The sequence below is a fragment of the Charadrius vociferus genome, unplaced genomic scaffold, assembly GCF_000708025.1.
Source record: "Charadrius vociferus isolate BGI_N301 unplaced genomic scaffold, ASM70802v2 scaffold1339, whole genome shotgun sequence".
In the NCBI taxonomy this organism is placed as follows: Eukaryota; Metazoa; Chordata; class Aves; order Charadriiformes; family Charadriidae; genus Charadrius; species Charadrius vociferus.
In genome coordinates this window covers 178,787-191,720 of record NW_009650216.1, presented here as the reverse complement: position 1 = coordinate 191,720, position 12,934 = coordinate 178,787, and the positions used below count along the sequence as shown (strand labels likewise).

The window sequence follows — 12,934 nt, the reverse complement described above, 5'->3', positions numbered from 1 at the left end:
GCCAGCATGGCTTCACCAAGGGCAAGTCATGCCTGACAAATCTGGTGGCCTTCTACGAAGGGGTTACAGTGGCAGTGGACAAGGGTAGAGCAACTGATGTCATCTACCTGGACACGTGCAAAGCGTTTGACACCGTCCCACACAATATCCTGGTCTCTAAATTGAAGAGACATGGATTTGACAGATGGACCACTCAGTGGATAAAGAACTGGGTGGACGGTCGTACTCAAAGAGTGCGGTCAACGGCTCGATGTCCAAGTGGAGAGCAGTGATGAGCGGAGTTCCTCAAGGGTCAGCACTGGGACCTGTACTGTTCAACATCTTTGTCGGTGACATGGACAGTGGGGTTGAGAGCACCCTCAGCGAATTTGCTGATGACACCAAGCTGTGTGGCAAGGTAGACACGCTGGAGGGAAAGGATGCTATCCAGAGGGACCTGGACAGGCTGGAGAGGTGGGCCCGGGCCAATCTCGTGAAGTTCAACATGGCCAAGTGCAAAGTCCTACATCTGGGTCGGGGCAATCCCAAGCACAAATCCAGGCTGGGTGGGGAATGGCTGGAGAGCAGCCCTGAGGAGAAGGACCTGGGGGTGCTGATTGACCAGAAGCTCAGCATGAGCCAGCAATGTGCAATCGCAGCCCAGAAGGCCAACCGGATCCTGGGCTGCATCAGAAGAAGTGTGGCCAGCAGGTCAAGGGAGGGGATTCTGCCCCTCTACTCCACTCTCGTGAGTGGAGTACTGCATCCAGCTCTGGAGTCCTCAACATAAGAAGGACATGGACCTGCTGGAACAGGGACAGAGGAGGGCCATGAGGATGATCCGAGGGCTGGAGCACCTCTCCTATGAGGAGAGGCTGAGAGAGTTGGGGCTGTTCAGCCTGGAGAAGAGAAAGCTCTGGGGAGATCTTATTGCGGCCTTCCAGTACCTAAAGGGGCTCCAGGAGAGCTGGGGAGGGACTTTTGACAAGGGCATGGAGTGATAGGACGAGGGGGAATGGCTTTAAAGTGGAAGAGGGGAGATTTAGATTAAATATCAGGAAGAAATTTTTCACTTTAAGGGTGGTGAAGCACTGGAACAGGTTGCCCCGAGAAGCTGTGGCTGCCCCATCCCTGGAGGTGTTCAAGGCCAGGCTGGACATGGCCTTGGGCAACCTGGGCTGGTGGGAGGTGTCCCTGCCCAGGGCAGGGGGTGGCACTGGGTGGTCTTCAAGGTCCTTTCCAACCTAAACCATTCCATGACTCCTTTCAGGAAAATTAACCAGTATCATGTGTCAGCTCTGAGATAACCAAAACGGTATTTTTAAACATCACTTTTAAAATGCAGCATCCAAAAAATGAAATAAAAAAACCACCAACCTAAGTTCATCGTTACTTCTGGAAAAATTAAACTGAATTCTGTGATTATGACCCAAAAACCTGTTTCTGGTTCCTGTAATGTGTGAGCTGGGGAAGATGTCGCCATCTGATATCACAGCTTCAGAAACACATCAGGCATTTCCTCTGCATCTAAAATGTCAAGTTGCTTATTCCTTTCAGTTCACTTCAGAAAGCAATTAATGAGCCCAAAAATACACTTCAGGTAAACAGCATGATCCATGGCCACTCTTGAGACTTCATTAGTTACCACCAGTTTCTAAATTCAAGCTGTGTTAGAATACCAATAAAATTGCAACAGAATACGAGGGCAAAAATCGATTGAAGCCCAGACAGCAAGGGAAACCCACTAGGATATTTTCCTTGAGAGTATGATGCAAGAGTATAAACTACTTCGGAATACTTGGAAGGGAAGGACAAGTATAATTAAGACAGAGATGAATATAACAGATAAAAAAAGAGTTACTGTAAAAGCAAAGGTTGCGTTGCTTTCACTATGTAAAAATAACCAGGTTAAACCCAACGGACCTGTTTAAATGCACTGTGGAGGGTAAGACCATACACAGTTCTAAAATCACTCAGCAATAAGGGCTCTGTTCAGCACACAGTTCACTTGAGCAGGAAAACTAGACAGAAAATTTTCAACAGTCTTCTCGCCTCTGGCCAGTTTTGCCCTTTAAACCCCCACACGAGATACCGAAACATGAAATCACACATGCCCAAAGGAAAATGCCCTGTCCCCTAAATAAATCCAAACCCTCAAACTAACTCAACTCCATCCAGCAGTAATGTTCCTGTTTTACCTTATTCTTGTATCCAGCAGTTCTTTAATCATCAATACAACTTCATCATCTTCTTCTGAGGCAGCTTGGGGAAAGAAAAATGTGCAAATCAGAACTTGGAGAGAATTCTGCTATGATTACTAACGCTGTATATCCACAACAACAGAATGAAATTGCATAAAAACATTGCTGAGATGCTTGAAACCAAAAGGCAGAAGTCCTAATTCACAGTAAGTATCTCTTCCGGCATTATCCTTATTTACTTGCCAGGCTTTTGCTGACAAAAAAACAGTATCGGTTCAGAGTTCTTCTCATCAGGCAAAGGCCTTAACAGACAACAGGAGTGTCACCTTTTCAAGGAAGCAACAACTAACATTCAGTAAGGGTGTGTGGGTTAAGGTAGGGTCCTCAGAAGGAAAGATTTAGCAGCCTGATAAATTCAGAAGGAAAAGTATTATGAATGTGTCTGGATTTGGCAGGTCTGGATGCAATTTTAAACTTACTGTTAGTCTCACAGAAGCATTTTTGAAGACAACTTTTTAAATAAAATAAAGTCTATATTAATATTGAAATTAAATCCAGACGTAACAGAACAGAGAGGAATTCAATAGTCATAATCTTCCTTAAACACTGGGAAAATTGTTTAAGTTGGTAAGTAGCAAAGGAAAAAATAAAAGGCAAAATACCGCCCTTGAGTTAAATTGTAAGTTAGTCTCCATTACTTTCTATTACAGTTTGGAAAAGACTCCTTACTATTTCTTGTTCGTTTAAGACCATAAACCTATCATTAACCCACAGACATTAAGCCTCGGTGCTCTTTTTGGTTTAAGGAGAGAAACAAAAGCCTTTGTAGGTGCCCATACAAAAAGGATCTGCAGCAACACCCAAAAGCTTTTAAAGACAGCCTCAGTACTTGCAAAAATATCACACACACAAAGTATAACAGAACACAGTCCGCACTGCCGAAACACACAGCTCAGCATAGCTCCTGTGGAGATAAACTCCTCGCACCACCGCAGCCGACAACCAGGCTTTAGATTCACGGGTAAGGAACTCCTTCAGACAGCTCAGCACTGCTTCTGCTACAGCGCACACGTTCTGCACATGCTCTCCTGTGTTAATTCTAGCAGTTTTCACTTTAAATTCTCTTGCACACTTTTCCAAGAGACAAGAGAGGCTCTTCCGGATGTCACAAAAACTAAACCCAAAAGGTAGATACTGGCCTTTTCCAGAAGAGTTTGATTTACCTGTATCTGTCCTAGGTGCCTCGTCAGTAACTACAGGTAAGCCAGAGGCAAAGAAATCCATTATAGTTGCATAAATATCTGGTTTCAATAGGTTCCAATCCAGGTCTTCACTCTCCTACGAGAATCAGAAAGGGGAAAAAAAAATAAAAACAGAGAATCTGCCTGCTAGTAATTACGCAGAGATTCTTCTTACGTTCCAAATATCATAACGGGCTCCCACATTTGATGCACAGATTTGATTTCATAGTTTTGTCAAGTCCAGCTTTGTCAAAAAAGTTCAGTAAGACTCAAATTGTAATAGTCAACAGCAAGGTTTCCTTGCTTGCAAGCCAAGCACTATTAAAATATTAGCTAAAAAGAGGTGAAAAATAAAGCCTCCTAAATACATTTTTAGACACATATTTTTACCAAACTGTTTCAGAGACACAACTGCATTCACTTCCATTTAATTCTGAGCCAAATTATCATTCAGATAATTGCCCTGTGCTCTTCACACAGCAATAGCATAACCGCACGGTTACTGCGCCGCACCTTATCGCCACTGACATGAGCTCCACGCCTTGGGCAAACACAACGCTGCCTGCAGTCCCCTCCGTGCCGCTCACACAGGCATCTCCTCTGGACATCACCTACTCCCGCTCCCTCTTGGACACGGAGCCAACTTCCAAGCTGACCACGCCGCACACGGCTTCATCCAGCCCACCGCTGACCATTTCCACGATCAAAGAATATACAGCTTCTCTGCGCAACCTATTCCAGTGCTTTTCCACACATGGGGATTTATTTTTTATCTTTTATATTAAAGGCAATTCCCTTTATACTGCTTGTGAACATTGGCTCTGGTACTTTCACTACGCATGTCCAAGATCCGCCTGGATCTTCTCTACGGCCATCTGTTAGATAGCTGAATCGCAGCTCATCTTTTAATACATTTGAATCTCTTGTTCTGCTTACCTTCGTGATTGTGATGAAGTCTGGTCCAAAGAAAATACTTTTAACCCCTTCAATTTTGAATAACTGCCTGTTAGGAAAAACAAACAAACAAACAAACGTACACACATTTCAGGCAAACTCCTAAGGGTTTATTTAATCTGTCACAGAAAAAAAAAAAGTTCTAGAATACATTTCTAGACAAAAATAAGCACTAAAACCAGAACCATTAAGAGAAATTCGGAGTTACTTCACCTACAGTTTAGTAAGAGCCAGGAGATCCTGCTGCAACACAGAGTACAAAATAAAACTGAACACGTTACAGGACTTTTCCACAAGATGTATGAAGGAGTTACTCCCTTTCCAGTTCTTCTTTGGAGGCAAAGTTATATTCTGTCTATAAAAATGCATTTGTTCAGCATCAAAACCAGTAGGTACCTATTGTTTCAGGTAGGACTAGTGCAAATACAAGGACTGTTCCTTAGATTAAAGCAAGTTATTTGAAGTAATTGTGCTCAATAATATCTGCCCTCAATCCTGTTGCTATTAAATAAAAGGATTAGTGCCAAGCAGCCCACAAGGCTTTAACACACCAACTCACTTTATGAGCAATCTTCAATATTTTTAGTCATTTGTATGACACACGTAAAATTTGAAGACTTGGTAAAGTCTCAGGATTCATACTAAATTGCTTGAGACGGCCCATACAGCACCCAGTGAGGTGGTAAATCAGCAAATATCCAAAGCCGCACAAGAACTTAGATGACAGGGAAGACCGTATTTTGGACAATATTTTAAGCATAAAAAGCAGAATGAGAAAGTAAAGACCAATTTCTGCAAATATTTAAATAACACTCAACTAATTCATCTACAGAATAAATGATTCTACTCCTAAAGATTAAAAAAAATTCTAAAAAAAAAAAAAAATCATTAAAAGTAGGAAGCATCCAGAATTAAGTAGAGCATAAGGCTGTAAGAGTGTTTTTGTAATTAAGGAAAAAAATATATTTTCTCCTGAATGACTGGAAAACATCAAAATGCAATGAATGAAGGAATTGGAAATATTATCACAAAGGAATGCATGATGAGAACTGACAGAAGAGATTTCACAATACCCATTTGAAAGAATTTCCACACGTGAAACAGTTATATCTGTATTGGGCTTTTATATCACTAAACCAACAGGATTTTTAAGTTACTCAAACAATGAAATTATGCGAGTGCACCAACTATCCTAGATCAATTACATAATTCTCCCTCCCCTTTTATTACTTCTTTGGAAAATGAACATTCCCTTTTAAAGTAAATGAGCATTCCATTTACAAAACCCATAATCTGGGGTTTAACGATATATAGTAGGCAATTTTTTTCCCATTAACCTGCACAATACACACCATCAAGCTGTTTTGCCACGGGACACATTCTAGCACACGCATCTTTGATGAAAACATCTATTTGCAGATATATGACAACAAAAAGCCATTTTCTGACAGCCGATTGCATTCTGCAACCTGATGCACACTTTGGCATAATCAGCTCCTACAGCTTCGGCATTCTGCTAACATGTTTTGATGTCTTCAAAAACCTTTCACATTGTATTTATTACTTTAAGTCACTTTGCGTCTAAAGATCCTGTTTGCTCTCAAACAACTCCGCAAGAGACCTTTGGAAACGTCAGCGCTCGTGTTTGATAACCCTGTGGTTCCTGGAGAGACTGTCACATGAAACAGCTTCTACTTTTGCACATAATTCTTTCAATATAAACAAAGATGACTTAAACTAGGATCTCCAGAGGTAGTTTATTGCAGCGTTTCAGGATCTCGCCCTCAAATTGAAGCCCTTCCACCCACGAAATGCATAAAGTTTCTTTTCAGAGGCTAATGTGAAAGCAATGACAAACATGGAAAAATGAATGCTTCCAAATATTCCCAGAGGGGCTTGTGATGGCGCTCCCAACCCCTTCTATACCAAGATGATACGAATTGATACAAATACACTCAGCGATTCTTACTGCAGATTATGCATTTTGGTATTGAAAGCTGAAACTCCCAAGACCTGTTACAGATTCAGCCTGAAAGAGTGGGCCAGAACTGGCCTTCCTTTGACCGAAACGTAAAACTTTTATGAAGGAAAAATCCATTGGCTTTGAAGTTCAGGTGAGCACCAACATCTGCCAAAGCAAGCAAGCTACTACATTTAATTCATAGTATTTGGGGACTACCTACTTCCTTATGCCGTCTATTTCCCAGTTCTGAAGAGTTGCATGATTTCCAAGTAACTACTTGAATTAAGAGTGTTCTGACGGGAATGCTTTTGCGCAATTAGGGATGGAGGTCTCACCCGTGATGCAGCAACTGTTCAAGAATACTGATTTAACACCACTCAATCCTGTTACATAAACTAGACCACGATGCATTCTGCTATGATACAGCCATCGGGAGCACAGACACACAGAAGACTACTTCAGTAACCACAATCTTTCCCACCTTTAATTTTACGCACAAGTAAAGTGGCATTAAAAACTTCAATCCAACCAAGCTGCTCCTCAGTTAAGGAGAAGCAGAACTATCAGAAGCTGTGCGTAAAAACACCAGTTGTAGACACACAGCCCATACTGGTCCCCCAAACAGATTATGATGTGTTTCATACTACCTTGCTAAAGGTGAGCAAAATGCTGCGGCTGGTGTGGAAAACTCCATAGTCCTCGACTCCAGCACTTCCTTCCCTGGAATAAACTTCAAACTATTTGGATTTGGCGTGTCCTGAGTTTGAATAAACATACATCTTACTGGAAATTAAGAAAAAAAAAAAAAAAAAAAGATGAGAAATAATGTAATCAGACCTAAGCAGCTTAACTGAAAGTAAAGGATCCTGATTATTTAGCAAGGCAAGACCCGGGTGATCACCGCGCTACAGCAAACAGCAGCGATACTGTAAAAACACAATGCAATGGGGGCCATGAAAGCCTCCGGACTGACACGGAGACTGATAAACACAGGCACGTTACCTCACAGGAAACAAGACGATAAATGGAATCTTGTCTCTGCATCTCTTGCTAACTTTTATTTATCAAAAAGCATCCTACTGCAGCAGCGTGGAACTGCATGAGGCCAGTACCACCCTCCCTTTCTACTGAAGGCCGAGAGACACAACCTTCATTCCTCTGTTGTGTTCAAGGGGTTTTTTTTTAATTTTATGATCCTCAAATGCTGGGAACTCCCTCTTCCAGCACTGTCACTCCCTGTCCAAAGCATAATCAGTCTTACTAACCCTTAAAGACACACATAATTTATGGGGTTTGGTTTTTGTTTCATTTTTCAGCACTATAAAAAAAGAAAAACAAGCTTAACAACAGTTACAGTGAACCACACCCTGCTTATACTGTTTTCTACAGAGTGAAAAATTACTGTAAGCTGTCACTTACCCTCCAGAAAGTGAACTGACCAAACAATTCAAAATAAAATTATTTACAGTTCACTGCTAAAGATGTTTAAAAGGTAAGTTTTTACTGAACTTCCTTCTGCAGTGTGGGTCTCTCGTTCACTAAGAGAGTATAAAAAAGCCTGATCTTGACTAAAATTTAATACTCTACATTTAATGCTGTACATTTAATAGTGTATTTTCCTGTAGACATGTCCACGCAGCATATGCCTGATGTCCCACTGCAGCTGAACATTGGTTAGGGGCAGTACCCCATCTTCTAATTCTCTTTCTAGTTCTCCTTCCTTCTAACTCTCCCTGCATATCAAATAACACAATGATATACAAACATTCAGGAAAGAAAAAAATGCACTTTAAAAACAAAAATCTCTAGGAACCAATATTTATAAATAAATTATACTTGAGAAATAAGCTCACATAACTTCAAAAAATATGCAATAGACAGATTTAAAGCAGCAAAGAGAGCTGACATTTTCATAAACAGATATTTTGCCCATGACTCCCCATTATTAGATGACAAATCACGCTATGTATAAATGCCAAATTGTTACTGCCTGTGTCTGTCATGGTAACAACCCATTTGAGTCAAACATACACAATGGCAAAGTATGCACACACTCCATTTTGGTTTTGTTGGGTTTTTTTTTTAAAGGAAAAAAGACTTAGCACAGCAGTACCTTTCTAACATGAAAAAAAATAATCCTGACAGAGCCAGTGACTAGTCAGCTTTACCCATGGGGACAGAGGAACTACTCATCTTCCAGACCCAGCTGGCATCCAAAATCCCACCCAGTCTAACAGCGCAGTTGACAAAAAAACAACAACAGGGGATTTGGATAGCAAAAATTGAGTGTACTCTGCCGATTTTTTGAAAGCAATGGGTCACTAACCGCTACCATACGTTGTTCATGCAGCATCTCCAACACCCTAAAACACAAATGGCTCTATCAGCTCTTAGAAAAGTTGCCCACATGGGTAGCCACCGTATTTTTAAAAGTGTCTTCTGCAGTTGAAGATCTGTCTTCCTAAGACCAGGTTTTTCAATCATTAATCAACCTGGAGCGCTCCTTGCACAGCTGTGAAAAACCCATTTGGAATTCATTATTTAGTAGTTGGTAACTGGCTGTATTTACATCAAACACCTCTATCGTTTCTTTCAAGCCTCTACGGAACGCTCCATGTACCTGCTTATTATTCTCTTCTGCCATCTGCTCAAGGTAAGAAGAAGATACCAAATAGAGGCCAACTTTAGTAGGGCACTTGCAGAAGCAGATAAAATACTAAAGTTGACTCGTCTGTCTTGTTGATTAGAACTGAAATACAAAAAATAGTGCTGGACCAGATAAGATTGGACTTCTCTGAAATCCAAATTAAAAAGAAACTTCTGCCTGAGCAGACTCATTTAAATAAGATTTCTATTTGTGACTAATTCCATGCAACACCACCTGCAGATTTTTTTTGTCTTAGACCCTTTCTGCTACAGCATTGGGGAGCAGTTACTAAATCTCTCAGGCAGGTGCAAAAGCACAATGTTTTTCTACAGTGCAAGTTTCACTTTCCCCCCCCCCACCTTTTTCTGAGCATTACAGCCTACCAAAAAACTGGTAGGTATAACAAACTCAATCTTAAACATTGCTTTTTCAGGGCAATACCAAGTTGCAGATAATATTAATGGAGAATGTCACTGATGCACCATACATGGATGTGTGTTCAAGAGGGGGAAAATTAGAAAAAGAATATATTGCAGTTCTAAGAATGAAAGGCTTCGCTTTCATCCTTGCTAGGTTCCATCTGGACAGCCAGCAATTTTATCTGGCAGAGCTCAGCAGCTAAAGCAGGACAGAAGGCAACACAAAATCTTTCACACAGGATATATTTACACTAAGACAAAAATTAAATTAAGAAATGCAGGAAAGCCCCGATAATATTTTGCACCAACAAAGCCCCTTGCAAGTCTCGACAGCTGAATGAGACAGAAAAAACATGTATAATCAAGCACATAGTGAGCCATCCGCATCTTCTCCCCAAGCTCCAAATGCCCTGGCACTTCATTAAAAACCACCTAGGAAATGTTACCACATTCAGATTTCAGAAAGAATACTAGGCTTTCATTATCACCACAAGACAGATGAGTGCACCGCGAGTTTTTCCTATTCATCTGTAACTAGTATTTACCTGCATTATGCCATACTCCAGATGGAAGAAATGGTTTCTTTGGCGCAAGTTGGTAGAAAGACTGTTGAGTTCTCAAGTTATGATCTTTTACCATCGTACGACAGAACCTAGAGAAAAATAGTTTTACTAACAATTTCCAAATCACAAGTTTACACTACCCCACAGAAATAGTATTTCACATGCTTCTAGCAACCCAGCAAGACACTCACCTGCCTTAAACCTCTCAGGTAACGTAGCAAGCTCACACGCTAGATCACAAAACAACCCCTACTTTTTCCCCTTTTCAGTGCTCTCTCTCTCATTTCATAATAAAATAGACCTAGCTCTCCAATTTTTGTCACCTAAAAAATTAATCTAGACACCTTCAGTCACTAAAGAAAGGCAAATTCCCTAACTTACCTACAACAGAAGAGCATAAATCACACTGAGGAAGCCTTTTGTCTTCCCTTGGATGGTAGCAAGCACCTAGCAATCTAACTTGGACTAAATACCTAATTTTCACAAGATTACAGACAGCTGAGGTGAATCCAACCCCAAGCACCTGAGGCTAAATCAAGGCTAGAATTTACACCTCTACTCTGTGGGTTTAGCTGATCAAACATAAGGCTCTCACATATGACTCTTAGAAGATACAAGACAAGCTAAAAAAGTAATGCAATTCTTGTAAGGAAAAAACACCAGGACAACATTTGGATAAAAGATAAAAACTCTGTTAGCTACATGTCCCAAGACATCCCTCAGCCCTGTCTACCTCTATGTATTTCCTCCCTTTGGGGAATAAAGACATTCAGTATATTCCCCGTACAAATACTGTTCCAGAATTAAACCAGACCAGTTAAAAAGAGACCCTGCTCCATACTGGCCACATGTCTCATACTAGCAGTCAAATAGGAGTGGTGTCATCTGCTCAGATGAAGTTAAGAGGGGGGAGCGCAGAGGCGAAACAAGAAAAAAACATTAATAGAAAAAGCAGGGCGGAGTGATGGAGTAATAGGCCTAACTTTGAAATGTCTAAATACTTGCTTGAACATCTGGTTCCTGTAACTGTATGCACAGCCAACAGCATCCAGGTACTTCAGAGCAAAGTGAAAATCAGAAAATGCAACCAAAACCCACCTCGTGTCACAGACAACATGGATAAATTTTACAGAGGATTAATTACTATCTGGTTTCCCTCCTTATCAGAGGGGGGAAAGCAGGTAAACTTAAATAAATTACATCTGCAGGGGCTTTTACTAAGAGAGGAGGCTGATTCTCTCAGGGGGTCGTGAATCAGAAGCACACACCTCGGCCCAGATTCCTCAAACACGGGACAGGCAAAAATGAAATGGACCCCCCCACTGTAAGTGAGGGAGCTATGAACACTAAATCATGTTATTTGCTTATTTTTGTGGTCTTGATAGCAGGTACAGACCCCACAATGGGATGCGTGAGGAAGGACCCCCAACAGAAAAGTTCTTTCTCCTTTTAGCTTTGGGGAATAAGGGTTATAGTCCATGTTATAGTCCACCATATGGCCCTTTGAATTTCCCCTTATTGCATAGTTTTTAACAACTGGAGAGTGGGGGGAATTTGCCCTTATTGCTTGGTCCGAAGTATACACGTGTGGGGGAATCAACTGCCCCTCACTGCATGATCTTGTGCCTGTGGGAGGAATTACTCCTCATTGCTTGGGGGGGGATCACCCCTCACTACATGATCCTGAGTGTGCATGGGGGGCAATTACCCCTCACTGCAGGATCCTGAGTGTGCGCGGGAGGAATTACCCCTCACTGCAGGATCCTGAGCGCATGTGGGGGTAATTAGCCCCCGTTGCCCAGCCCTGAGCCCATGTGTGGGGAATTCCCCCTCATTACTCACACCTATGTGCGCAGGGGGGGAAAAGGTCCCTCAGGGGAAGGCCCTCAGCACCTGCGTGTCAGGGGGAATCAACGCCTCGCTGTTGTAATAGGGCTGGGGGAAGAAAACTGCCCGTCTGTGACGAGGAGAGGAAGAAATAACTCCGCCCTGCCGCACAAGGGAAGGAAAAGGGAAGAGTCCGGCGCGGCGCCGCCGCTCGCTGCGACACGGCCGTCCCCAACCAACCCCCCACACCCCCAAGGGTAAAGGGCGAGAGGGGATCCCCCCGGGAACAAGCCAGGCTCCCTCCTCGAGGCTGGGGGGGCAGCGAGGAGCCGAGGGAACCCGGCGGTCACCTACCGGCCGCCCAGCCCCGCTGCCGCCCCGAGCCACCGCGCGGCCGCCATCTTGGCTCTCCTCAGGGCCGCCGCCCCGCCCCGCTCCCGCCCCGCCTGAGGCGCGGCGGCGGCCCCTGCCGGCGGCGGCGGGCGGGAACACCGCACACCCCCCCTGTATGTTTTTAAATAGGTACTTTTTAAAAAAAAAAAACAATAAAAAAACTAAAGGTATTCTTCTTACCATTGCAGCACATCCCAGGGCCATGAGGCCCCACTGTCCGTGCCCCCGCTTCTGGCATCGTTTTATCAGCCTCCGGAAGGGTTACCTCAGGCAGGGCTTGGAAACAGCCCCCTCAGAGCACAGTTTTCCTGGTTCGGGGTAAAACAGGACCAATTTTCTCCTCAGTAATTTTACTTTTCAGTGAAGCCTCTTCTAACTCTCTTCTTCCACCCCCTCCAAGTCTCACAAGCCATCAAGAAACTCCAAATTTAGCCCAGTAACCTTCCAGAGATGGGGCCTACAGAAAAAGTTGAAGGTAATGGGATTTGGTCCAGTATGTTTGAGGTGGAAGCTCTTGATTCTGACGCTCAGGGCTGTTGCACAAGGAATGAGAGGAGGAAGAGTCTCCCCGGGGAGGAAGGAGACACGTTTGCAATTTCAGCAAGATGAAGAGGTGCAGTTCATGTCTGGGCCATGGCTGCCTTTTCTCTCCTGAGAATGAGATTGTAGTCCTGCTGATTTTGGACTGGAAAGTCACTTAGATTAGGCTGATCATAGCTGCTCATTCAATCACAAACTGGTTTGTGT

At 42.9% G+C, this 12,934-nt stretch overlaps 1 protein-coding gene across 1 annotated transcript in view; it reads right to left on the bottom strand.

The window, feature by feature from the left end:
• The window catches only part of NFU1 (NFU1 iron-sulfur cluster scaffold), a 16,176-nt gene extending 3,958 nt beyond the window's left edge, over window positions 1–12,218 (bottom strand). The window contains exons 1-6 of the mRNA XM_009892971.1: window positions 12,149–12,218; window positions 9,950–10,056; window positions 6,986–7,121; window positions 4,358–4,424; window positions 3,404–3,518; window positions 2,178–2,241 (exon numbers count right to left, since the gene is read on the bottom strand). Coding sequence (XP_009891273.1) covers window positions 2,178–2,241; window positions 3,404–3,518; window positions 4,358–4,424; window positions 6,986–7,121; window positions 9,950–10,056; window positions 12,149–12,195 — 536 coding nt within the window. The 5' untranslated portion in view covers window positions 12,196–12,218. The remainder of the gene's footprint in view (window positions 1–2,177; window positions 2,242–3,403; window positions 3,519–4,357; window positions 4,425–6,985; window positions 7,122–9,949; window positions 10,057–12,148) is intronic.
• Window positions 12,219–12,934: the final 716 nt, after the last annotated feature.